A 27,077-nucleotide genomic window follows, 5' to 3' on the forward strand; every position below is an offset into this window, starting at 1 on the left:
ACTTGTAGTTCATCGCACTATGTTTAATAAAAAATAACGTTTTTCATTGGCTGCTATAATAAAGCAAAGAAAATGAGAAGCATAATCCTCGCCTCTGTTGTCCTTAATAGAATTGAAAATTCTTGTCACCACTGTTCGCAAATTTTGTATTCTATTGGTTATTTGAACATACGTGCATTTCCAATCAGGCAATGCGAAGACCGCCTTGCGCTTGGGTCCTGGGAGAGAAGGCTAGACGTGCACTACTGCGCATGCTCCTTGCGAAGACCACCTTGCACTTGGGTCCTGGGAGAGAAGGCTAGACGTGCCGTACTGCGCATGCTCCTTCTTTTCTTCCGGTTCCGAGCCTACAGGCAGCCGCAGAGGTGAGTGTGTCCGGGCCCCCTCTATTGAACAGGCGGGCTCGTTAAGCCGCCAGAATTCCCGAGTATGCCGGGGACATGTTACGCTGCCGCCCGCGAGGTTCGGGTCCTAGGCCGCAGTAGGCTGTTGGCTCCTGGGTTAGAGACTAGTACCCTCTCCCGCTCTCGCAAACGGATATGATTATTCGTATGGTCACTTACTGCTCGAGCGGGGTACGGTGCTGGAAGTGTCCGGCGGGGGGTTTGCAGTTAAATGGGGCTATGGTGTTTGAAACGGGGGCAAGGGAGAGTGAGGGTTCCTGCATGGAAACGGACTCCGGGCATCCATGGGGTTTGTAGTCTGACCTCCAGTACCTTCTTAAACTGCGGGCAGTTTGTAAAAAACAAAAATTTCTGTTTGCGTATTTACTAAGTCCTCATTGGTTACTCCATACTTTTAGATCTTTATAAATAATCATCGGAAAGCAAGGTAGGACGCTTCCTAATGAAAGCAGATGCCAGAACTTCCGCATCACATCAGTGGATCACGTTTTGTCCACAGGATGTTTAATACGGGGGTGGTTCTACATGCATGTTTTATACGTAGAGCGAACCACTAGTACATGTTTTGTAAACGGCACAAAAGCAACTCTACTTCCGGGTTGGTTCTTAATATTCGCGTCTACTTAACGTGGATAATTCATGTGGCAATAGAACGGATGTCGGTGGATGGGCACTACTTTACCTTGACTTTTGTGCGTGTGGAAATAGGACGGGTGTCACTGGGTGTGCACTTGGCCGTAACTGTGCAAATGCAGAGCTGAATAACATATAATGTCGATTGAGTATCACTATCTTTGCATCTACATAGTCTTTTCTAGGTATGGTAACTTAGAACTAAAATAAACGTGATCTGATTTAAGGCTCAGTATACATTTTATGGCGGAAGATAATTGGGCTGTCCGCTTGTGACATCAGTATTGTTCACTTGTACATTTGTGACCCGGGGAGTAATCGACGAGCATTTCTTTATTGGCCTTTTACGTTTAGGTCTAGTTGCATGTTTTTTAGCGTGGATATGAAACTGGTTTGTGCCTATTGACACTTATGCATCGGGCATATACAGTATAGAATGCTTGATGTAGTGGCCCTATTTTTTAGGTCGCGGACCGTCCGGTCTGCCGAAGGCAGAACCGGAAATCAGAGATTTAATGTTTCTGAGAGTGGCTCTTTAGTCCGCCTCTCTTTTTGGCTCTCCTCCATTGGCTGGCTTCCTAAACGGAGGCCAGCCATTGGAGGAGAGAGCCTTCCCTCCAAATAGGCTCCGTCTTTTTCAGATTCAGGGGCGTGTTCCGTGCTCTTCTTTCCACTTTTTAGCCACGCCCCCGAATCTGAAACCACCGCTGTGTTTCTCCGAGGCATTGCTTCACCTCGGAGAAAGGCAGTGGTGTAAGTAACACCTGCAGGGCCGTATATCTTTGCAGGCGGGAAGCTGCTACCAATTAGGGTCCTGCAAGACCAGCAGCGACTACCCGACATGCCCCCAAGAGTGTGCTGACCTGCCCTGGGGTTTCTGTGACCCAATCGTGGGTCAGATTATTTACTCGGTGCTGTGGTGGGTGCGGGACGCGTCAGGTACAGTACTGCCCGCCCCATACCTTTGCCCTTTATCTTTGGGATCCCCCACCCCACTTCCTCCTTTTCCACTTCCGAGCTGAGCCTGCGACTACGAGGGAGAGTGACCAGTACCACTGACCGACCATCTTGATTACGACGGCGAGGCCTCTGCGTGGCTCCTCGTCTTCGGCCTTCGATTTGAAGCAGCCTGCCCTGCAGTCAGCTGTTCCTCCCGGCTCAGCCCCTCCTCTCCTGTGAACTCTGCAGATTGCACCGGCGGCCGTCCCCAGCAAGTTTAAAGGTGAGGCAGGTGTGTGATTTGAAATGCATGCGTGCCAGTGGTCGAAGTGGGTGGGATCAGGGCTGGCTTTAGGGCCGTGCGACCGGTGCCACCGCACCAGGTGCTGGCTTCCTGGCGGCGCCGTGTTCAAAAGTTTATTAAACTTTTGAAGCACCTGCTGCAGCGTTTCTTTCCGCCGGCATTTACCAAGCCTCACATAAATGTCGAGAGAACTCGTGTGATTAATTATCTTCCGGGAGAGCGAGCAGCATTTTGTATAGTTGAGGTTTTGACTCATATGAAGTTAGTGCAGAGGGTTAATAGAACGTGTACTAAGTAGATTACAGGGTGCATATGATGTAAACAGATTACTGCTTTCAAAAGAGACATCCTTCTGTTACTTACCATTTATAACTTAAAGTCCTAATATAGAATGGTGAGCTTTTAACTTTTATCCCAGAACTGCATACACACTGCAAAGTATACATTATTAGAACATTGATTAATGTTGCAAAAAGGGTTAATTTGGCTAGAAATCAATTCGTATTATTAAAGAGAACTCCCAACTATGCTGTTTCTTTTTCGACTCTCTATCTATCTCACTACCTCACTCTCTATTTCAATACCTCACTCTCTATATCACTACCTCACTCTCTCTCTGCTAATGCAATAGGTATCACATATGCAAAAAAAAAACTAATGCCAATAGAAATGACAATGCCATTTATTTAGGGATACAATAATGATAAAAAAATGAGCAATATCAATAGCTCTACCTATAATATTGCCGAGGCCATTGCATTGTAAATGCTTGTCTTATGTTGCAGTGGGGAATTGAAGGCCTATTTCCAACGGGTGCACACAATCATCTGCGCTTGGACTAAAGCCGGAATTTTACCACAATTAGTGGTACATTGGTAGGGCAACAGTATGCCAGTGGACTAATGCGCTGAACCAGCAGATGGCTTAGGGAAGAGATGCCTCTGTACAGTGCCGTTTCTAGGTGTTTTGCTACCCTAGGCGAGAATTGAAAAATGCCGTCCCCCCTCCCTTTTATTACCATTACACTATCCCCCTGTCATCCAGGCTAGAAGGATTAATGCATTAGATATAAAAGAACTTGTATTAAACATTAAACAATAAAAAACTAAGTAGATCTTAAAACTAACTGTGCAGATGGCATGATGCTGTTCCTATGCATTATTCATTGTAAATCTTGCATAAACATCACGTGTTTCAACATCCATTCTAGATCATCACATTGCATACAGGTGGGCCAATACTTAAACTATGTTGCCTGTACATAACTGCTTTATTCTTTGAACTGTGAAAGTGCCACAACTCCTGTGTGTGATATTTCACTACTTGAACACTGCATACAAGGAGCACTGCACGTAATCAACCTAAAACATGGTAATTAACTTCAGTTTTAAATCTATATCAGGCACAATTCTATGTTCACCTCTCCCTACTCCCTTCAGTTGTAGCCATAGCTGATGCTCCTCAACACCTTGTTAGCTGCCCCAAAAATTAACTGACAGTCAGCTGACTCATGGACGCTGCCACAGACAGGCACTGGGAGTCCAATCAATATCGACGGATTTGAGAATTGACCTCACTAACAAATCATCCTCTTAAGGAACTGCATACCCTTTCTAAATATAGTCTATCCGGGGCATGTATGCTGGACCTCATGTAAAAGCCCTTCTGACCTCCCCCTTTTGTTAATAGACTGTGAGCAAGCAGCCATAGTGCTGTAATCTATTAAAAACAAGTCTAATCAACCCCAATAAAAATCATGATTACCCGGAAAGCGGTCCGTGCTACCTGCCCAGCCCTGCAAGGGCGCTCAGCGAGGGTTGCAGGACACTGGAAGATTTATAGGTAGGTGCTCAGAAACACGAGGATGGCAACAGAAGAGGTAGCTAAGAAACGCCAAGTGCAGGAGAGAGAAATGCAAGGCGCTGAGAAACATTGGTTCCTAATATGAGCAGTCTAGAAACACATGCTGGGCATAGGAAGGAGCTGAGTACATTAGGCAAACGTCCGAGCATCCTCCGGTGCTTGATCGGATGCAGAATTAAGGGCAAAAAGGCTGTTCGTAAACAGAGAATAGTTCACAAGAACTGGGAAACTGTGTACATGACAGACGTATTTTGCTGCGGGAGGTGGGAGGATAAATGTTTTCAAGAAGAAAGTATGAACAGAAGGTGATGGATGGAAAGAAGACTAAATAGTTTTTAAGAAGGACACAGGAGAAAACATGATACAAAGGAGTCGCTGCGAATATCGAAAGTCTGGCTGGAATGAAGAATTTTTAAAACAAGGAGATTCTAAAAGCATTAAAGGCTAACCCATGTTGGTGAGGCATTATATCTCTCTTTGGGGCGGGAGGGGCAGAGCTTCCCGCTGGTGCCTGCTTCCCCATAAACTCGGTATATTGGGGATACATTCTGCTCGCTAGAGGCAAAAGCACTCCTATTCCTTATAGTGACCCTCCCAGTAAATTGTGATACTGACATTAACATTTTGGGATAGAGAAAATTTATATTACTACACAAAATGTCAATTTCTTTGGTAGTTGTGCCTACATAAAATGGGCGAACCTAGATACTGACTGCTTGTATTGCCGGCCCCATTCAGCTCTTTCCATTGAAAACAGGCGGAGCTGTCGTTCGTGCAGTAGGCACAGTGGCACCGGGATGTGAGGGCTCTCTGCAGCCCAGGTTATGGCTGCCTGTTACTATCTACATGGCTGGCCATTTTCCTTACTTGTCTTAAGGCCTATGGTACCCCACTGACAAACACATTATTTCAGAGTAAATCAACCATCTGAGACAGGAAGGTGGCCAGTGATTTAGTATCCAAGTTGTTATTGGTCTATCTTCCAGACTAATTAAAATAGGGCCTAACTGTTAGAATTCAAACATGTGCACCTTTCAGCAGCAGTCACAATCTGTGGGTGCTCCAAAAATAATAAAGGTTAGCACTTTAGGACAAGCACAAAATCCGAACATTTTTGGAGGGCCCACCTTTGTAGGACTGATCGACTGTTAAAATGCGTATAGCAGAGATAACGGGTAGTACCCATGGTTGGCACTTTCATTTATAACGGGTGACCTTGCTCCTTGGCTACTACTGCACTCCAAGGAGCTATTAGTTTCTGGGGATTCTGAGGTGCGAGGGAGGAAGAGTCACTGGGTTTAAGTCATTGAGTGGTGCATGTGTGCATGTATCATTAATTCAACATTACTGCTCAACTCACGGACAAAAATAATTATACCCTGGTCTTCCCCCTTCCCTCGAACGCACAGATCACACCACCCGCCTTAGTACCGCCATGTCTTCATTTGTAAGCTCTCATGGGGACTGGACTGTTCTGTAAGTATTATTTTCTTTAATGAGTTTTTCCTACTGCATTTAGGCACAACATGCTTTCCTGCAACTTTCAGGGCAGCTGGGACAATAGGTCTCGCATTTACATGAGTTTGAGCTATTGGCATTGTAAATAACAATGCCTTTTATTTGTGTTAATTAGCAAAACCTAAATAAAAGGCATTGTCATTCACAATGCCAAAAGCTTAAACTCTCGCAAATACGAGACCTATTGCATTGCAGATGCTTTGCGAGCCCTGCTGTGTTGGAGTATGTACTTGAAGCCCCGCCCACTCTCCTTCCATATTTGTCATAGTCCTTCGTAAATGCTGGCTTCTGATTCGTTATTAGGCTTGTTAGTCCCTTGTTAGTACCGCCTTGTCTCGTTTGTAACCTCCCATGAGGACTGGCTCTTGTACTTCGGTTGTTACATGGTACGTTTTCTTTAGTTCTGTAAGCACTACTTTCTTTAATGAGTTTCTCTTACTGCAGGAGGGTCTCGTGCGCAGTTGTGACCACCGGCTTGTTTAACTCGTAGCAAACAGGGAGCTCTTCAGGGGCCATGGGAGACAGAAGGGGGCAACTCAGGGATGCCTTCAAGCATTTGGAATGCAATAGGTCTCACATTTGTGAGTTTAAGCTATTGGCATTGTAAATGACTGCCTTTTATTTGTTTTAAAAAACAAAATCTAAATAAAAGGCATTGTCACTTACAATGCTAATAGTTCAAACTCGCGTAAATGCGAGACCTATTGCATTGCAGGTGCTTGGTTTTAACTGGTACCAGCTCAAGCAGTATGGTTGTGAAAGACCTATTGTGAATTTACCAAGAACTTAGTGGGTTTAAGGCCTGCCTGTTGCTTGCCTTTATTTTACTTTGTCACTTATCTGGATGCTTCCAATTCAATGGCTTTTCCTTGTGTTATGGCTTCTCCTTCTACTTTCGGTGGGAATGGAGTTTATATGTAGTGCTGTCCTTTGTATCCTGTCATTGGTGACAGGGAGAATATTAGGATGTTGCCAGGTCACGAAGTCGTTTGGCATCTTTTGAAGTGGAGCTTGGGGAGTTGGAGGCTGCTGTGGATCGGCCGGATTTCCCCCTGCTGTGTAGCTGTTTGTACATGTAAACTTCACCACAAATTCAACCGATTGGTCTGCAGGCTCATCACTACACCTTGTTCCATTGTTTTTCTCCCTCATCCGGAGCATATATATATATATTTTTTTCTTCTATTTTTCTTCTTCTTAATACATAATCATCGCATTTGTACTCTTCCACTGCTCATGTCTAGGTTAAGCCAGGGGTCTCCAACCTTTCTTATAGGAAGAGCTACTTAAGATCATTTAAACATGTGTGAGCTACTGCCTAATAAGGGATTTGATAAATGAACACGGAGTTGAAATAACTTGGACTTTACTGCCCTTTAAGTAGCCCATGTCTGCTGCAACCATACAGCATTAATGGCACAATAGCTGTATCGCAAAAGGTTTTAATTTAGGTTCTCTGGATCAGTTTTGTCCATTTGCTCTTGAGACTGAGAGGAATATATAGAGGGCGAGAGACTGATAACTAGAGAGAAACAAGCATTTACAATGCAATGGTCTCGGCATTGGTAAAGTTAGAGCTATTGGCATTGCTCATGACAATGCCGTTTCTTTAAATGTTTTAAAAACAAAAACAAACAAAAATAATGTAATGCGCAATGGCAATAGCTCTAACTTTACCAATGCCGAGACCATTGCATTGTAAATGCTTGTTTAATTGAAGCTCAGACTGCTTAGGCGATATTATGAATTCTCAAGGCAAAGTAATTCGCCTTACAATACATCTTGTGTGCAGTGGGAAGATCTACTGCACTCAACAAACTACCTGTGGGGAAGAACTGGCGTGACAAGGGGGTACAAGGATTACGTAACTATCAAGGTAGGGAACTGTATGTACTCTAAAAGCAATTTGTTGGACGTCACCAAGACAATTCAGGGCTGTGCAGTCGGAAGCAATTAGAAGTCCAAGTGACACACCGAAGAAATTACAAAAATATGCACACATCAGCTACATTGTCATACATACATAATCAAACAAAAATGTCTCATCCACGACATTCTTGACGTATTTCATGACAATACGAACTAATAATAAAATGTATCCGTATCTTTAAATATCAATAGAAATTGGCTGATTACTGTATCTATGACTGCATCATTTAATCAAGAAACGATGCAGAGGCTGCAGAAACGAGTCCCGCTGGGGGCATCGGTACTGGGTAAACCGCGTCACACTCGCCGTTGTAGCAGCAACTCCAGACGACCGCACTCGCCCGAAGCGGGTTGTAAACCCAGGTTGGTGACAGTCGTTTTGCGCATACGTGCAGCGCTCCGCTGTGGTGGCACGGGGCGGAGCCTGTGTCCGAGCCGTGTTCCTCTAGAAGGCGGGGCTATAGAGAAAATACTTTTTAATTACGTACATTAAGGCCGGGTGGCTCTCAGTAGCAGGTGGCGCAACAGAAGGAACTGAGCAATAGAGTCAGAAAGAATAGAGGCAGATTTTCCATTGAGCAGAATGTATTACGCGCCACAGTCAGGCAACCACAGAGCCCGCCTACTCACGGAAGGGAGACGCAGTACAGTCAAATTTTGTGGAAAAGGCACGTGCACGCTCAAGGGTACCACAACCAATCAATAAGTCGCAAGATTATCCGCGAACTAATCCCAGCCCTTTATACATATGAGAGCCCTAAAAGCCAATGAATGAGAAGCTCTGCAATAGCCAAAACAGAGAGCCTCCGCCCCAACCAAATCCCAAGCAAACAAGCGCAGCCTTCGCAGGCGAGACCTAAAAAGGAGAGGAAGCGAGGGAGAAAGGAAAGAATGGCAAACAGGACAAGGAAAATAAGAGAAGCAGAGACATTAAAATGAAATTGGAAGAAAAAACAAAGAACTAAAAAATGGAAACGGACAAACGGTCGAGGAAGCAAAGGAAAAACAAAGTACATAAAGCAGATAGAACAAAGATGAAGAAAGAATAAACTAAGAGGTAAAGAAAGAGAAATCAAAGGTTAAAAAATAGACAGGACAATAAGACAGGAGGGACAAAATTGAAACAAAAGAAAATGATTGAAAAATACAGAAGAAAGAAAAGCAGGGGACAAGAGGATAAAAAGAATGAAGTAAAAAATGGGAAATGACGGGAAAGGAGAAAGGTAGAGGTAAAAAGTACAGAGGATTTTCAGAAGTGGGCAGGCTGCATCACCCCGAGCTTACAAGCCATCCCAGAAACGAGGACCGGGTTTTAACCCCTTCGATGCTCATGACGGAATGGTTCCGTCATGAGCATCGGTGCTCATGACGGAACCATTCCGTCATGAGGCCAGGGGCACGAAATCCCTCTGCTGCAGACAGCAGAGGGATTTCTATTTCATGCCTTTGACCTTGGGAGCTGGGGAAGTGCTTCCCAAGGCCCCCTCCCTGGTTTCTGTGCAATGAAGATCAGCGCGCAGGTCGCGCTGTCTTCATTGCAGGGATCCACCCACTAGACACCAGGGAGGGGGTAGCGGCCCCTTAGGCAAGGGCTTTTGCTCCCCCCAAATATTTTTAGTGTCATTTAGTCTTTTTGGCCCCCCCCCCCCCCTCCCCCTGGGGGGCAGATGGGGGTAGTAGCCCCCAATCTGGCCCCCGGGGGGGGGGGGGGGGGCAAAAAGCCCACTAGACACTAGGGATATTTACTTTGCGCACATCACCGTTTTGGGCAGCCCCCAACCTAATAAAAATCTGCCCAAAAACCTCCCTGGCATCTAATGGACTTTCTGCTCCCCCTGGGGGCAGATGGGGGCTTTAGCCGCCAATCTGCCCCAGGGGGGGGCAAAAGCCCACTAGACGCCAGGAGGGATTTTTTGGGGGCAAATTTGTATTGGGGTGGGGGGTCCCAAAAAAGGGCATGTCCATGCCCCCACAAAAATTACAGCCTTCCTGCCCCCCTGGGGGGTAGATGGGACAGTAGCCCCCAGTCTGCCACCCCGGGGGGCAAAATGCCCACTAGACGCCAGGGATTTTTTGGGGCAAATTTTAATTAGGGTGGGGGTATTGGCATACCCGTTTTGGGCAGCCCCAACCCTAATTAAAATTTGCCCCAAAAAATCCCTGGCGTCTAGTGGACTTTCTGCCTCCTCTGGGGGGCAGATGGGGGGCATCAGCCCCCAATCTGCCCTGTTGGAGAGGTAAAAAGCCCACTAGACGCCAGGGATTATTTTGGGGCAAATTTTTATTAGGTTGGGGGTTGGCCAAAACTGACATGCCCCCACCCCCTCCCTGGAAAAGATACAGCCTTCCTGCCCCCTGTGGGGGACAGATGGGGCAGTAGCCCCCAATCTGCCCCCCCAGGGGGCAAAAAGCCTACTAGACACCAGAGATTTTTGGGGGAAAATTTGAATTAGGGTGGGGGTATTGGCATGCCCGTTTTGGGCAACCCCCACCCTAATTAAAATTCACCCAAAAAACTCTGTGGCGCCAAGTGGACTTTCTGCCTCCCCTTGGGGGCAGATGGGGGCATTAGCCCCCAATCTGCCACACCGGGCGGGGGCAAAAAGCCCACTAGACGCCAGGGCACCCACCCTGCAAAAATTACAGCCTTCCTGCCCCCCTGGTGGACAGATGGGGCAGTAGTCCAAGTACCTGCGGAAGGCAAGGGCCCAAACGTTTTGTGGATTTCGCCTCACAACGTTTTGGTCCCTTGCCTACCGCGGGTACTTGGGCCTCCCACACAAGTGAGGCACCATTTTTACCGGGAGACCTGGGGCAACGCTGGGTGGTGGTAAATTTGTGTGAGCCCGGTGATGCCACAACTTTCCCACACCATAATGTGTGAAAAAAGTGATTTTTTTTTCAGCTAAAATTGAGGTTTGCAGGGGATTCTGGGTAAGGAAACGTTGGGGGATCCACGCAAGCCATACCTCCCTGGAAGCCGCCGGGTGTCTAGTTTTCAGAAATGCATGGGTTTGGTAGGTTTCCCTAGATGGCCGCCGAGCACCGGGCCAAAAACCCAAGTGACCCCCCTTGCAAAACCAGGTGGTCCATTATTGCTTTTCTACCCATTTCTACCATTCTCTGGAAGGAGGTTGACAGCACAAAAAATTGCAAAAATAGGCTATGTCCCAGAAAAATGTCAAAACTGTGTAAAAAAAAAAAAGTTGGATTTCTGACAAAAATCTGTCATTCCCTAAAAGCTGCAGAAATGGTGATTTCAGCCCCACAAACCCTTTTTTGATATCATTTGCAGAGAAAAACCCAGACGCTTTCATTTGCAGCCACTTTTCCCCATTTTTCACAAAAAAACCCCAAAATTTTTGCTGTATTTTGACTAATTTCTGGGAACCCTCTAGGAGAATCCACAAACCCTGGGTACCTTTAGAATCCGCATGATGTCGGAAGAAAAGGACGCACATTTGGCGTGGATACCTAATGTGGTCAAAAAGTTACAGGGGCCTAAGCGCGCACTAGCCCAAAAAAGGCTTAGCACAGGAGGGGAAACGGCCTAGCAGCGAAGGGGTTAAATGGCTTCCTTATCAGGCGGTAAGCAGTATATTCTCAAGCCTGCTGATTGGCAATTATCATGTGTGGTAGCAGCGAGCTATTGTTAGTTTGCAATCACCTTTTTGAGACCCCAGGGTTAAGCACTCCATGTGTTTTCCAGTTCTTTCCCAGGTGTGCTTCTCCCTCTTTTAACAATGCATGCTGGTGTCTCCCCCAGAGTGCCCCCTCAGATCGCACTGCGTACATTATTTCACTCCCACCCCTTTTTTTTCCATCTTTTTTTAAATATCTTTAGAAGGCTTTAGCAAAGCAAATAAGTCATAAAGGTGAAACCGATTTGCTTTTGCCAGTGCTGGTTTACATTGTGTGAAGCATGTTCCGTAACATGCCGTAACCAGAGAAGTTTTGTGCTAGTTTGACACTGGAGGCTACATAGCCCTGTTTGTGACGTGCAAAATCCATTAGAATATTACTAGTGCAATAAATGACCAAACCTAAACTTATTAAAACTTGTATGTTCTCAGTTTATCTGCCTCTGTGCAGTGTTGTTGCTAGGAGAGACTTTTGTTTGTGGTCAGAACTTTTCTCTCCTTACTTCGATGTTGTACTTTACAATTTCAGTCAATTGAATGCAGTAAATCTGTTTGTGATCTGATAACCACACATCACATTTTCTTGGGGAGGAGGGCAGCTACTTTAAATTGGGGTGTAAAAGTGGCTCTATGATAATGTTTGTGTTCTGTTTCAGATGTTGATGCCCAAGAAGAACCGAATCTCCATCTATGAGCTCCTGTTCAAGGAGGGAGTGATGGTGGCTAAGAAAGATGTCCATATGCCCAAGCATCCGGAGCTGGCTGACAAGAATGTCCCCAACCTACATGTCATGAAGGCCATGCAGGTACATTGAGAGTTGATGAAAATGGCTTGGAATTGATCACCTTTGGTTTAAAATGTCATGGGATTTGATTTTCTGTAGTGTTCATGTGGTTTAAGCCATTTTCGATTTCGACCAGATGCAGTAGTCTTGATTTAAGTATCTGATCAACGTTAGACACCGAATTGATCTTGCATCAGCAATTGTAGCTTTTAGTTTGAGATTCTTTATATTGGCCACAGTTGTCGTTTCAGACAAGCACCTTTGTTTTATTTTTTAATAGATTTCAGGAGCTGTGGTGTACATAAAGGCAGAGTAGTTTATTGCTGCGTAAGTCAAATCTGAGATTGATGGGTTATTTAAGTGACTGAACGTATTATTCTTTCAGCCAATAAAATCTTGAGTGGGTTGCTGTGTATTAACTGGCTATTCATGGAGTTCATGTCGGCCCCTCCTTGAAGGCATCTTGAATAGTATCTGATTAGTTTACAAAGGCCGTTGCAGTTAATGCAAGTTAGTAGTATAACTGATCTTGACCACAGAGAACCTCTTAGAGGTTGTGGGACTAAGGGTGTGATCTTTTGGATCGCTTTAGGTTCTTTAGGGCATGACCATTTCAGCAGGATGTTGGGGTTTTTAACCAGGGATTGACATGAAGACCAGGGCTATGGAATTTGAAGCGGTGCACTTTTTGCATGTTTAGTCCATGGTGTGTAAGCAGGATAATGTACTGGCCAAGTTTAAGTGTAGGGGCAGACAATGAAAAGATAGCAACGTTAGTATGCTTTGGACTTGTGTATGTTGCGGTTTTGATGGCATGCCATGAACTACGGACGGTAAACAGTCAGAGGGTGGCGCCTGTTGAAGTGGTAAATGAAGTCAGATCAGTTATATTTGCAAGTGCTTACCTGGCTTGTGAGCAGATTTGGATCTGTCATGGTGAAGGATAATTGATGCTGGATTGAGCATGAATCTGTACAGCAGTGAAATGAGATTGCATAGCGGTACCCAGTTGCACAGTCTGGCAAAGCAGTTCATCTGCTTTATAGATATTTATTATGTACACTAAAAGTGCCCTGCATCTGTTTGGTGGTAAATGGATTATTCTGTGGACTGGTTGGTAGACTACACCAACTGTAAATTGAAAGCAGGATTAGTAAAATAATCTGTTATGCATCTGCTACTTTTCAGTCTCTAAAATCACGTGGTTACGTGAAGGAGCAGTTTGCTTGGAGGCATTTCTACTGGTATCTGACCAATGAGGGCATCCAGTACCTAAGAGATTTCCTGCATCTGCCCCCTGAAATTGTACCAGCTACCCTGCGCAGAAGCCGCCCAGAGACTGGCAGACCAAGGCCCAAAGGTATAAAAATTGTGAATTATTAATTTCTTAAGTAATCTGGTTTAAAAAAAATATATTTTTAAACCAGGCAGTCAAGGGACCCCCCCACACCCCTAGTTGAGGAAGTGTGGGGGGGGGTCCCTTGATTGCCACCACCTGCAAATGCCAAAGAAGTTCTTGGTTAACTCCAGACCTAATTAGTGGCCCAATTATTATTAAAGATAGTTACAAAATTGCACCCATGGTTTGTCTTTGAGCAGATTGATGGCTTTCATGAATTCACAAGAATGTACTGTTGTCGGCCAGGAGACGGCCCTTCTAGGAAATATTTGTGTGCTGCTTTTTCGCATGAGCAAACATGCAGGCGTAGATTTGCTCATGCGAAGTTCTGTTGAGCGTTTACAAGTTCACTTTCCCTCCAACCACTTTTCTCTCATCCCTGGAAGAAGTTATCTCCAGCTCCAGGATATAGATCTGTGGAAAGATGGCAAAATAATGAAATTGATGAAGAGTTCAAACCCTATTATAGTATTAGCCCTGGCAAAATATCAGAGCTTTCATATGAGAACGCTGCCATTATTTTTCACTGCACTGTGGCACCAAACGAACATGTGGACTTCTTTACAGGGCAGGCAGATTTATGAAGCAACTTGTCAAATGGGCAAGTAGATATCTTATTAAATGCCACACCCCTGATAACTGGCTCTCGAGAGGTTTGAAAGGGTTGTGCAATTTCCATCCTCCCAGGCATGATTAATAAATGTTTAATCCATTCAGTGAAAATTTGGAGAACTTGGTGTTGGCATTATTGTAGTACAATAACCATGGTATTTTGTGAGCTGTTGCCTTATAAGTTGATTCACTTTTCTTTTTAGGTCTTGAAGGTGAGCGCCCTGCACGTCTCAACCGTGGTGAGGCTGATAGAGACACTTACAGACGCACTACTGTTCCTCGTAAGTATTTCTGAATGATGTTTTTGTTCTTCATTGATTCTGCAGTCTTCATAAATTTATCAACGTATACATTCGGTGTAACGCATCTGCATCCAGATACGAGATGATAAATGTGATTACCTGAGTAGGTTCCTTAATCGGGTTCCAGTGATTGCTTAGTGCCGTTGCACACTGCTTTAAATGTGAATTGCTCGGTTTGTGTGTGGGGCACAATTACTTCTGGTTCTTTATATATATAAAAAAAAAAACTTGGGGACTTCAGGATCGCAGTGCCTTAGCTAGTAATGGGGAATTTTGGTTATGGTGCACACAGTTGCATTTGTTTAATTGCCATCGGTGAGAAGTTACAAGTCTCCTATAGAATTGAGATGCCAGAATTTAGTGTGATGCTCTCGACCTCCTTCCTTGATGAAGCAGTCGTACCAGGTTTTCGGGGTTGATATTAGCGTGAAGAGTAAATAGGGTGTGCATGAGGCAAGCCCCCTGGAAAAATACAGAGTAGCTTTGTATTTGGCTGAAGTGATCTTTTTGGTATGGGATGCAGTGATAAGTGGTGTTGCGAGGTCTGTTCCTTGGGTGATCGTTTGTATTAATGAGAATTTCCATTTTACAGCTGGTGCTGACAAAAAGGCAGAAGCTGGTGCTGGAGCTGCAACAGAGTTCCAGTTTGTAAGCATTTATTCTGTGCCCCCTAATAAACTTCTGAGTCGTGGCCATGCTATGTTCGAGTTAAATAGAGGTGTATTTTTTTAAATTGGGGATTCTAATAATTCTCTCCTAGCCCTTTTCCTGCAATGACTGGCTTGTTAGCGGATGTAAATTCAGGTACTGGTCATGAAAAGCCTTTGTCCCTTAACCTGAAATACTGCCACTTGACCTTCCAGCATGCATCAGCACCATTCATTTACCACAAAAGTAGAATCATTCTTTACTCCTGATGGTTCTAGAACTATTTTTTATTATTAAAACCATATATATCCACAGCTTTGTCTATACTAAAGAATTTACCCACGCTTAAAATGCAGCAAATCTAGCTTTTAAACCTGTTTGGTCAAATAATCTTATACAGATCTCCGTGGAAAGAGCCTGCATTGCAGTGTTGGTAAGTACTAGGGCTTAGTGCTGCAGATAGCGCTATCTGCAGGGCATATAATGTCCCTTGATTGCGGTCCGAAGTCTTAATTGCAAAGAACTGGAGACTAACTTTGGCACCTGTCCAGTTAGATCTTCCTCAGCAAACTACTTTATGTGAAGTTGGTAGCTTATTTCTTTGGGGCATTGAGATGATGTGCTTGGATCTGAGAAATTCCCTCTTTTAAAGTACAGATTCTGCTACTGTGTCCAATTGCACCTAGACTAGTGTCTCCCATGTAACTAGATTGACATTCCTGTGTTCCTCTTTAAGAGGCACTCGTTCCTGTGGTAACTAGAGTTAAGCAGTGTCATATTGAGATACAAAAGCAATGTTAAAACTAAGCCAGATAAGGTTTGGTCTAGTTCTCATACTATACTAAATTGCTTGATATTGGCTTCTTGACGCATGGCTCCGCTCCTGCATGCATAAGCAAATGGGTGTATGCGTCTCCCCAGCCGTTCAGCACAATAGAGCTGAGTCTGTCAGCTTCAAGTTTGAAGATTTCCCTCCTGGAACCTCCTTTTCCCCAGAGCCTTTTATCATGCGATGCGCCATTAAAAGTCCAGTGCCAATGGGATTTTCCAAGATACCAGGATTATCTCTTCTGGCTCTACCTGCTGACATTGAGCAAACTGTGAGGTGTGTTTGATTTAGTGATACGTAACTGACCACAGTCAGACTTGAGTCTGGCTCAACGTTGCACCTGTGGTAACCCAGCTCACATCAGACTCCTTCCACCCTCTCAACTGCGATGTTCTTTTGTGAAATAAACATGTCCACTTCGCACAAACGATGAGCTTTTCATGTGAAAAGATGCAGGCATATACAAGGGACACTAGAAAACCCTGTGGACGCCCAAACTGTTGTAGGAAGGAAACCATCCATTTGTCAACCCAGCAGTCTCTAGAAATGGATCTCAAAGTATTTTGGTTGTGAAGTTATGGTCCTTTTTTACGTTGATGCCCATCTTTGCTTCATAATAGCCCTTGAATGCTTAGTGCTTTCCTCTTAACTTCAATGGGCTTGTGAGCTATTGGTTTATGAACCGCCTGTCTCCGAATGCCTAGAATTTGAGAACATCTAGAACATCGGGATTCTGTCATCCTTGGCCTTACCAAGAAGATTGTCACTAGGTTTTTTTTTAATAGCTTGAAAGTTGTCCTTTAGGTTGCCAAGGTGTGCATGAGGAATGCAGTTCATTGTAGCTTTGTGTGGTGTGGATCGCCCCCTTAGAAAGCCTGGGTTTGCTGTATAGGAGTCTCCTTTAAACATTCATGAGTGCCTGCTTTGGGTTTTTGGGAGCGGCATTGGGTGCTCAGGTGGCTGTGGCTTCAGAGAGCATTCTAATTACTACATTTGTGGTTTGAAGTTTCTAGAGGTTCATTCTTTGAAATGACTTGGGGGAAATCTGTATCTACATATGAATATAAGCAGATTTATGAGCCATGTGAGCTTTCTGTACTGACAAGTTTTTTTTTTTTTTTTTTTTGCTTGCAGCGTGGTGGATTTGGTCGTGGACGTGGCCAGCCTCCTCAATAAATTCTCTTTTGGATTTGTGTAAAATAAAGATTTTGAAAAACCAATTTCTGCTTTGTGAGATCTCTACTTCCTACCTTACAGATTCGGGGGGGGGGGGTGGGGGTGTTAGGTTTTTCTGGATTAGGTACAAGTGGTTGAGATAAGACTGTATGTATTTGAAACAATGACTATTTTTGCTTGAAACATTTTAAATTTGTTGAGTATAAAGTTATGCTTCTTGAGACTTAAGTACACATTCAATCGTGGTTGGTACAGAAACCTAAGATTAGGATGGATATTTGCACATGGGTGTAAGGAGCACCAAGGAGAGGTAATTTTTTTTCTATTTGTCATTGATGCTTTAATATTGTCATTTAGGAAATTTAACAGAGGCTGTAAGGTGAATGTTGCAAAGACGTCAAAAACCCAGATGACATCCAGCAAACTTTTGAGAATTGTTGTTGCTGACTGCTCAGTTGTATTGATGACGAACGTCTTTTTTTCTCTACACTGGATGGTCTGTCTGATCCATTTTAGGAGGACATGGGGCAGACAGGTGATAGAGCGCCACACAAATGAGTCCTGAGCTAGTTGGCATCTGCTGTCCTGCTATGGCTCTGCTAACTGGGTCTAGTATAACCCTTTCAGCATTTGACTCTGATGCAGCGTTGGCTAGCAGTCTCCAGGTGCTCAGTGGGGTTATACGGTTTCTGCGCTCAACGCCACCCCACAGCAGTGCAATAAGGTCAGTGTCCAGCCCAGTGTTAGTGCTTCTCTTTATATAATAGATAAGTACTTGATTGCCCAGCAAAATGCGACACTACATTCACGTTCAAATACCAAACTTGCAGGTGCAAATCTTACGTTCTTCAAAGTGGTTGCTCCCCTACCCTCTAGGCCACAGCTTTCCAAACTTTTCATGTTGGTGACACACTTTTTGGAGATGCATCATTTTGGTACACAGTAAGGCAGTGTAGCGAGCATAGCAAGCGAGCCCAAACCACTTAAGGGGAGGTTTGGGGGAGTTCTCTGTCTCCCTCCCTCGGTCTGTCTGTCTCCCTCCCTCGGTCTGTCTGTCTCCTTCCCTCGGTCTGACCCTTTCAGATGGATCGTGTTTATGTGCCGCTCTGGCAGGCAACGGGTAGTGTATTCCTGTGCTGAGGTGCTCCTGCAGTTTTAGGTTCTAATTTGCATCGCAACGAGAATGAGGATGTGGCCAGAGGTGCCAACAGTGGAACTGGAGAACCAGGTTCAAATCCCGACATCGGCTCATCATCCTGTGATTCAGGACAACTCCCTTAACCAGTGGTGCTTAAAAAAACAAAGGAAGCTTTAATGCAAATGTTCTGATTGTCATGTAAAGCGCTTAAATGTCCATGGCACAAATTCATGCAATATCAAACTGCCAAAACTTAGGGCCGGCACGTATGACATTGGAGCTGATGCTTGCCATGTCTCCTATGTAAGAAGGCAGTTTGATATTGTGGGTTGCCGTGCCCTCCATGGCACGGAGATAGCTCTTCTGGCATTCACTGAGGAATTAAAAGCCTTATTAGATAACGGAGGAGCTGCAGCCATCGTCCTGCTGGATCTCAGTGCGGCCTTTGATAATGTCAATCATGCCATACTGAAAGATGGATTGAAGGAGATCGGTATCGGGGACAAAGCTTTGGATTGGCGCTTATCTGAACGATCGATCCTTCCAAGTTATGGAAAAGGACTGTCTTTCAGACCCCTGGCCCATAAAATTCAGAGTGCCACAGGGCTCTTCCCTTAGCCCCACCAGATTTAATATTTATGTAAGACAACTAGCCTCTATAACGCAGGAGTTCGGCATTTCAGGTTTGTCGTATGCCGACGACACGCAGCTGATCGTCTCTATACCAAGCACTCCCAACCAAGACAATCTTCAATTGGTTCCATGTTCAACCAAATTATAACACTGGATGTCAAACAATTACCTTAAACTGAACGGAGAAAAGACCGAACTGGCTTAACCTGCCTGCTTCCTTTTGTTCCCTAGAGGGGGTCAGAAGGATTTATTTGGTATACTTAACGGTGCAGGGTAGCAGTGGCAAAGCTGTATCTACCCCGGTCGCAGGATGGGCTGGCTTTACCCAACCTGGAGCACTATTTTCTGGCGTTCCAGATACTATGGGTGGAGGAGCTACACCTGGCGGATTCAGCTGAACCGGAGTCCCCATATTCCCTGGACAGGATTCTCTTTTTATTCCATCCCTGTAAAAGATCGCATGAGTCGCTTCCACTTCTACTCCAGATTGCGCAAAAATGTTTCCGTAGGGCATTACGCCTTACTAGGCACATCAAGCTGTATGCGCCTGTCATGCATTTACTGGTGTTGCCGACAGCGAGAGGGCGAGTCCGGGTAATGGACCTAACAGAACGGTTGGGGGTACACATAACTGCACTGGGAGATCTGTATGGAGAGGGCGCGCTGCGGCCATTCTTCTCCTTGTCGGAGGAGGAAGGAGTCTCTCCGGTATAATTCCTGAACCATGCCTCCTGGACGGCAATGCTGCGGAGATGGTGGGGAAACATTGCGAAAGAACCCCCAACATATCTCCTATTGCAATTTGTGCACAATAATGTGCACAGGCGTCGCCTTGTAAAATGGTTTGTGGAGTCGATCCGGGAACACACCATGGTGGACTTAACACCGCTGCGAACCAAATGGGAAGCAGACCTGGTGAGATCATACACACAAAGAATGGTCCATAGTTTTGCAGAGCCCCAGACTTATCCCTAGAAATGCACGTTTTAGGCTGACTCAATTTTATGTTGTTCATAGGGCATACCTATCCCCAGACAAGATTAATAGATATTTTAATAAGATAGACGTGTGCTGTCCTTGTTGCAAAATGTTGAATGCGGATCGGCTACGTATGCTCTGGTCCTGCCACGAATTGCAATCTTACTCGGAGGGGCTGGTCCATGTGCTGGCCACCAGTACAAATAGGGAACTACCACAGATATGGGAGGCATGTATAACAGGGATATTCCCTTGAAGTAAAAAGCACAAAACCTCTACTAGGTTTTTAGATCTGGGCCTGGTTGTGGCCAAACGGCTCATTACACGCCAGTGGAAAGTAGAAGAACGCCCCCCGATCAAAGCATGGTTTCACTCAATGATAAACTGGGTTAAGGCCAAGGCAGTCTCATTAATAAGGGAAGACACATTAGGGCTTCCCAAATTGCCCATTGCAACGGCATTGAACACAATGTTGTGCACGCTTCAAGGGTTGTTAACTCCTGATGATCCACCTGACATTCCTACCACTAATTAATGTTGTTCAATGCATGTGTTGTAATGTGGTCCAAATTGTGACCTGGACACTATGGTATGTTCCATATACCTCAAACCGCCATTTACTATGCAAATGTATGATTGTATAAATGGCACTTTCCTGCAATGATCGAGGACAACTTTCTTTATCCACCTATATGAGGTTTACTCCCATGGCGTTTTGCCTGCAGGAGTGAGCAGCTGCACGCAGGGTGGCAGCTGCATTCCTCGTGGGTCAGGTTACTATCTTCTGCTCTTTACTCGCAGCTCGCTCCCCTGACTGGGGCAGCCCTTCTACTCCCGTCCTTTGGATAGATAAAACAGTCACAGACACCAGTCCCCCACCCAAATGTTCCAGAAAGCTCACACTGAACCATGCTCACCTCACAGGGAGTGCAAAAGTACTGCCAAGATGGCTGACACTAGGCCCTGCTGGGCCCTGGCCTCCACCTGACAACAGGACACCAATGCCAGACAGCCTGAACGTAAATCGTGACCCCCTGCAATGGAAGCATGAAACATGGGGGATTCGCTGGCCTCTGTGGGTAAAGGATGTCCTGCAATGACTCCAAATGCCATCAATGCCGTCTCAAAGCACACCTTCTCAGCCAGAACAAAGTGCACCCTTGGGACCAGTCACTCCAAAAGTAAATGCCTTGGCAAGATGGATGACACACGGTCATGATGTATGAATTGTCTGCAAGTCACACCTATGCACTGGCCAACTCAAACACATCTACACTCACACCCATTGGAACTGTAGGTCTCCTTCCACTTCCAGGAGATGCAGTGTCCCTGTGGTGACCCTTGACCTGGCTGTGAAGGTGTCTTGTAGATGACAATCTGGGAGATGTAGACATAGTACATAGCAACAAGCACACACAATGTCGCTGTCATGCCCCGTGGTCCTGCCCCCAAGATTTTTCTTTTATTTAAGGAGCCTAGATGCACACAAACGCGCTTAGCGTTCTTGCTCCTACCCCCATTTCCGTCTTTGCTGCTGTTGCCTGACTTCCGTTTGTGTACTTCCTGTTTCTGCTAGCGTTCTCTCAGTAGTTGGAGGTTTTTGCTCGCAGTTGTTTCCTGTATCACCCAGACCTGGTGCTCCACCCCGCAGCCGGCTCTATCCTCGCTGCCGGGCCGGACACTGCCTCTGATCTCCCTGCTCAGTCGGGAGAGATTTTCGAAGCCGTTTCTGTTCCTTCTTCCCCGAGCTTCCCTAAACCAGGTGCTGTGCCCCGCGGCCGGCTCTATCCCCGGCTCCGGGCTGGGCACTCCGTTCTTTCTTCCCCGAGGTTCCCTAAACCTGGTGCTCCGCGGCCGGCACTATCCCCGGCTCCGGGCTGGGCACTCCGTTCTTTCTTCCCCGAGGTTCCCTAAACCTGGTGCTCCGCGGCCGGCACTATCCCCGCCGCCGGGCCGGGCACTGTCTGTAAGCTCCGTATACATTAGGGAGAGGCTTGAGGCCGTGTTACAGTCTCTCGAGTTCCTCAGCTACTCCTTCCCTTCATTATTCCTCATTACCCTAACCTGGTGCTCCGCCTCGCGGCCGGGCTGGGCACTGCCTTTGTGCTCCGCATCGGGCACTGCCTGGGTGATTGCATAATTGCGAGGGTTGTTCCCCCTGCCTTCCCTGAGAAGATCTTGTCCTGTTATTCTCTTGGGACACTTGCGTGGACCACTGTGCAGTTAAGGCTCATTGCTTCAGAATCACGGTAACCGTGCAGTGCGCTGCCTTTTTATCTATATATATATATATATATATATATCTATATATATGTATATATATATATATATATATATATATATATATATATATATATATATACTGTGGTTTATGGTGACTTTGAGGGGGGTACTAAGTTTGCTTTACTCCCTTTGGCAGATTATACCATACACATTAGCAGAACAAGCATGATTCTCATTCTTTGTGGACCTAAGGTGGATTACAATCCTGTGTTCTCACAGTTCTCCAGTAGAATGGTGGGGTGAGTCGCACACATTTATAGCATATGTTTTAGTGCATAGTGGAGGCTCCTCTCTAATCTTTTGTTTTTCTGTTGTATAGGATACTAGGTATTGAACCAAATACGCCTCCCCCCTATACGACTAGATGTAACATAACCGTGGTAGGTGTTGACAGGAGGTTATTCAGACAACTGGGTTGTAATGTGAATGTGAAGACAGGAGATGTCTTTTCTTACAGCTGTGTATTGCCTCAACTGTCCCTGACGTGGAACCATCAACGCTACCGGAGTTTACCCCCCGCCTTTCCTTGTTTTGTTTCCCTGTTTTCCCCTGGCGTGCTATCTGATACGATAGTCTGATAGAGTCGGAAGGCCGTAGGGGAAGGCTGAGGCATTCTCTCCAAGTTCCTGACGCTCCTGCGGAAATATCCTGGCAGTCATAACAGTCACCTATACATCATTGACAGTGGACACCTGACGGTGACTAGAATGGACACACACATAGCTGACACTGTAGCATGGTGTCATCCCAAAAATTTGCAGTTGTGAGCTGCAGTTCAATCCCACATCAGTCTGCGTTGTACGCATCATTCATACAACACATCATTCACTGTCATGGAGACCCCAAACACAAGGACTAACCTGGACTGCATCTGAGGAGGCATGCGACTCACAGCAGCTGAACTGTGACACACACACACCTCTGCCCATCACTGTAATGAGCATTGAAAAGCAAGAGAGCACCTGTGCCCGATCCCTCTCACTGTGGAGGAATTTGACAAGATAGAAGGCGTTAGCACATACAAAACTCAGCACCAACTTCATTAGCTATGCTAACCCCATGACTTGTATGAAAAGAGATGTGAACTAGGAACACAGACAACTAATTAGTATCTCACAATGGATCTCGGGCATACCATACTGCAACCATGTTGCACAGACACACAAATGTGACGCACAGAAGAAAGAAAAGAATCACACAACACATGCCCCAACCTCGCAACACACCCCAAGTGTAATAGTACGTATGTCATTGTTAAAGCACAAGGGACAGGGATAATACAGCAGCGTCAGGCATGTGATGGAACCTGAGTGGCAATGGGCATCTACAGACAATTGATCAATACATGAGCTGGTCATGCACACAGCTTGACGTGCACATCAAAATGCTCCAGGTTGCCATTACAAAGTGCTCCAACAATATCAACCTCTGTCTGTCACAACTTGGGACAATGCAATGTACAGACCCTCATAATGATGTTCAGTGTCAAATGTCATGTGTGTGAAACATTGAGGTCTGTAAAAACATAACATACATTGTATGTCTCCTCCAAACACAGGTGATGCTGGGGACACAGCAGGTCCTGAGGAACAGTCTCAGTCCCAGACTCTGGCAGACCCTGAGCTCTCCGGTGTGGATCACTCTACGTCCTCTTCGGACGACGACCTTGACCGACCTGGCCCCTCCGGCGTGAGCCATCGTGCAGCCCCAGCAGCAGTAACATCAGCACCCCCCTCAACCCCTCCTGCTACATTGGACACCAGACAGAGTCCCCATGCCAACAAGGACAGGCCCAGGCCCCAGAACAACAACGGAATAGGTACACAGGGCCCCACGGATGCAAGGGACAACACCACCGGAGCTAACACTCAAGGGGGCCCAGTGTCGGCTGGGCTGGCCACGGCAGGGCCTGCCCGTGTGGGTCGGGCTGGTGGGAGGGTGGGCAGGCAGAAGACACGGCCGGCAGAGGGGGCTGGACTGCATGATAAACCGCACCTGGAGCGCATCATAGATGCGTACCAGGTAAGCACTGGAGGGTTTAGACAGGTAGTGGAGATCCTCAGGGGAACTCAAAGAACAGCAAGCTGCCCATCATGCCCGCTTGGTCTCCCACATGGCCCGGGTGGAGTCCAAGTGGGACAAATTGGATGAACTAACAGCGGTGCATAGGGACATACTGACATGCCTCCGCAGATCAGCACTAACCTGACCACACTTCCCTGTGCGCCCACAACATATGTTGCCACAACATCCGCAACAGCCACACAGAGGGAGGAGGACTCTGACGGAGAGTCTTCGGCATCGCAGCAGCCTGCACATGAGGGTCCCCTGAGAAAGAAGAGGGGTCATCCGAAAAAGGGCAATTGAGACGCTGATGGCCATGCATATCCCCAGGCACCCAACTCCTGCTAACGTCCTTTGTGTGCAAACCAGTTGACCTTGTTAACCTACTTCAAAATCACCCACTTGACATGGAGGGTTAAAGTTGTGACAATGCAACAAATGACTGGATTCTACTCTGGACATTTCAATTACCAAGACTACCAACTTAACTGTGAACTTTGCATTACCATCACATTGTACAGCACTGCAAAATCCGTTCACCATGCTTACACGTGTTTGTAAATAAATTCACAATCACACAATATTTGTCTCTGTCATGATTCCTACTTGCTTTGTGCCATGGCGATGATGAGCTGCTAAGGAACACTGTGCATGCAAACTATTACAGCAATGCGAACTCCGTAATGTGAGTCATGTGAACGTGAGACATGAGGGAGACACACCACTAGGACAACACAACACATACTCATCATGGCCCCTAACTCATCGTCAACACTGTCAACTAGAAATACAGTGGAATGCACACACAACACCCATCCTGGGCCATTGGCAAGCAGCCCACAGGTACAGGATGCGAATTACTGTTGGATGTGTGGACACACGGAGCACATCTCAAAGTGAAGAGCTGTTTTATTAAATATTCACATTGTGAGAATTCTACAACTGATGCACGTTAACCTCACGTGACAGTGATCAGAAAATTTAACATGTGGTGAACGATGAAAGTCCAGGGGTGTGTGGCACATCATTGGTTGGGACAACAATTACTTGCACTCTGGAACAAGTACCCTGTGAAGGACAGACAGAAAACACAATCAAAAACACAGATTTACAGCAGACAACAACAATATACATGCCCAAAACAAAACACTAACTACCCAGACACAACCTAACAATCAGGTAAACACTGGGAGTACAGACTACCAGAAAGGACACATTACAGCACGCATTCTGACAAGTAGCATACAGCCACACTCTGCACCAGTGCACCACCAACATAGGTCATCCCAAAACAATACTTTGACAACACATACCTGTATACTGACATTCATGAGAAGAAGTTCTGGATCAGCTGTCTCAGAACATCACCCTCATCATCACTGGCATCATGCCCCAGACAGGATCCTCCACGGCTGCCGGAGGTTGGTCATCGTCATCCAGGATGAGAGGCTTCCGCACTGCCAGGTTGTGTAGCATGCATCACACAATGATGATCCTGCACACTTTCGCAGGTGCATATGGGAGGGCCCTCCTGTCTTGTCCAGGGAGCGGAATCTGCTTTTCAGGAGGCCAAATGTCTGCTCAATCACTCTCTTGGTACAACCATGTGCCTCATTGTAGCGCATTTCTGTGGTGTCACAGGGTTCCTGAGGGGTGTCAGCAACCATGGCATGTTGGGGTATCCGGAGTCACTTACAGGGAGACCATTGCACATTAGCTGAGCATGAAAATAGGGTGCGACTTTAGCAAACACACATAATGCTAAGAAGTCAGTACACCTGCTGGTACTGCATCTGTGCCATCACCGTTGGAATGCGACTACTCCTCATTATGTAGGCATCGTGCGCTGATCCCGGGAACCTTGCACACACATGGGAAATGGTCATGTCCGCCAAACAAACCACAAGAACATTTATAGAGTGGAAATGCTTCCTGTTTCGGTACGTCTGCTCATGTGCCTGCGGTGGTACCAAAGCCACGTGTCCCATCGATGAAGCCAATGACACGTGGCATCCTGCCCAGGGCATAGAAGTCCCCCTTGATGTCAGCTAGTTGTTGTGCTTTGGGGAAATGGATGTAATGGTCGAGGAAATGCAACATTGCCTCCAACACATCCCGAAGTACCCGGCTGAACATAGTCTGTGACATCCCACCAGCAGTAGAAACAGTGTGCTGGAAAGTACCTGTGGCAAAAAAGTGTAGGGCTACCATCACATTCACCTTGGGGGTCAGCGCTGTAGGGTATGTCCGGCCAGGTTGCAGATGTGGAGCCAACTGCTCCGCCAATTCTTCGATCAGTAGCCTGGTGAAGCGGTACCGTCGCATGCAGTCACGTTCAACCAAGGTCTCCAGGTCTGGGAACGGTCTGTGGACATTTGGTCTCCTGCAGTAGATAGGAGAGCAAAGACAGTTTGCCATTCACCCAATCTATGTGCCAGTGTACATGACAAATAGCACATGATACCACATTACAGGACAAAAGAACATGTGTGTGCTGTTGGGTATGGACACATATCATATACATGCCCATCATCTGACATCCCAGCTCTACAGGGCCACACAACAAGGTCCCAGTTGTGCAGTGAGCAATCAATGGGCTCCATCACAGTACATTGGTACATGTGTCACTTACCAGACACACACCACAGTGACTAGTAAGGACAGATGTCTACCCCACATCACAGGTTCCTGACAGACACACACAGAGACCTTGTGTCGCAACATGGACACCATCATGATGTGGCGTACCATGTGCACAACGCACACATGAAGTAAAATGTATGTAAATGTATGTGTCTTGTAAAGCGCACTGCTGCCCTGAGGCGTCGTGGCGCTGTAGACCGCTGGGGAACCCGTCCTGGCTATCCCTGTGAGATGGTCCCTCCTGGGTATCTCCAAGGTGAAACCAGGCATCCCCGGCGAATGTGGGGGGCCGTTGTGGAGATGAGGCAAGCTAATGCCCAGAGTTGCCGTGTGTGTTCCTGGTTAGAGTAGGTACC

General features: G+C 46.2%; 1 protein-coding gene across 2 annotated transcripts; it reads left to right on the plus strand.

Moving 5' to 3' along the window:
* Positions 1-210: 210 nt before the first annotated feature.
* On the plus strand, positions 211-17,026 carry LOC146869430 (small ribosomal subunit protein eS10). Of its 2 annotated transcripts, none has more exons than XM_085599823.1 (6): positions 211-365; positions 11,888-12,037; positions 13,205-13,376; positions 14,231-14,308; positions 14,922-14,977; positions 16,941-17,026. In XM_085599823.1, the coding sequence occupies exons 2-6, from the start codon at positions 11,888-11,890 to the stop codon at positions 16,980-16,982; spliced, it is 498 nt and encodes a 165-aa protein (XP_085455949.1). In that variant the 5' UTR covers positions 211-365; the 3' UTR covers positions 16,983-17,026. The 2 variants fall into 2 exon arrangements, with proteins under 2 accessions (XP_085455949.1, XP_085455950.1); XM_085599824.1 differs by having other exon boundaries at positions 275-2,259.
* The last annotated feature ends 10,051 nt before the right edge of the window (positions 17,027-27,077 follow it).

The sequence above is a fragment of the Triturus cristatus genome, chromosome 1_1, assembly GCF_964204655.1.
Source record: "Triturus cristatus chromosome 1_1, aTriCri1.1, whole genome shotgun sequence".
NCBI lineage: Eukaryota > Metazoa > Chordata > Amphibia > Caudata > Salamandridae > Triturus > Triturus cristatus.

Coding starts and splice junctions, on each gene's coding strand:
- LOC146869430 (XM_085599823.1), top strand. CDS start 11,888: ATGTTGATGCCCAAGAAGAACCGAATCTCCATCTATGAGCTCCTGTTC. Junction 13,377..14,230: donor TGGCAGACCAAGGCCCAAAG/GTATAAAAATTG, acceptor TTTTCTTTTTAG/GTCTTGAAGGTGAGCGCCCT. Junction 14,978..16,940: donor CTGCAACAGAGTTCCAGTTT/GTAAGCATTTAT, acceptor TTTTGCTTGCAG/CGTGGTGGATTTGGTCGTGG.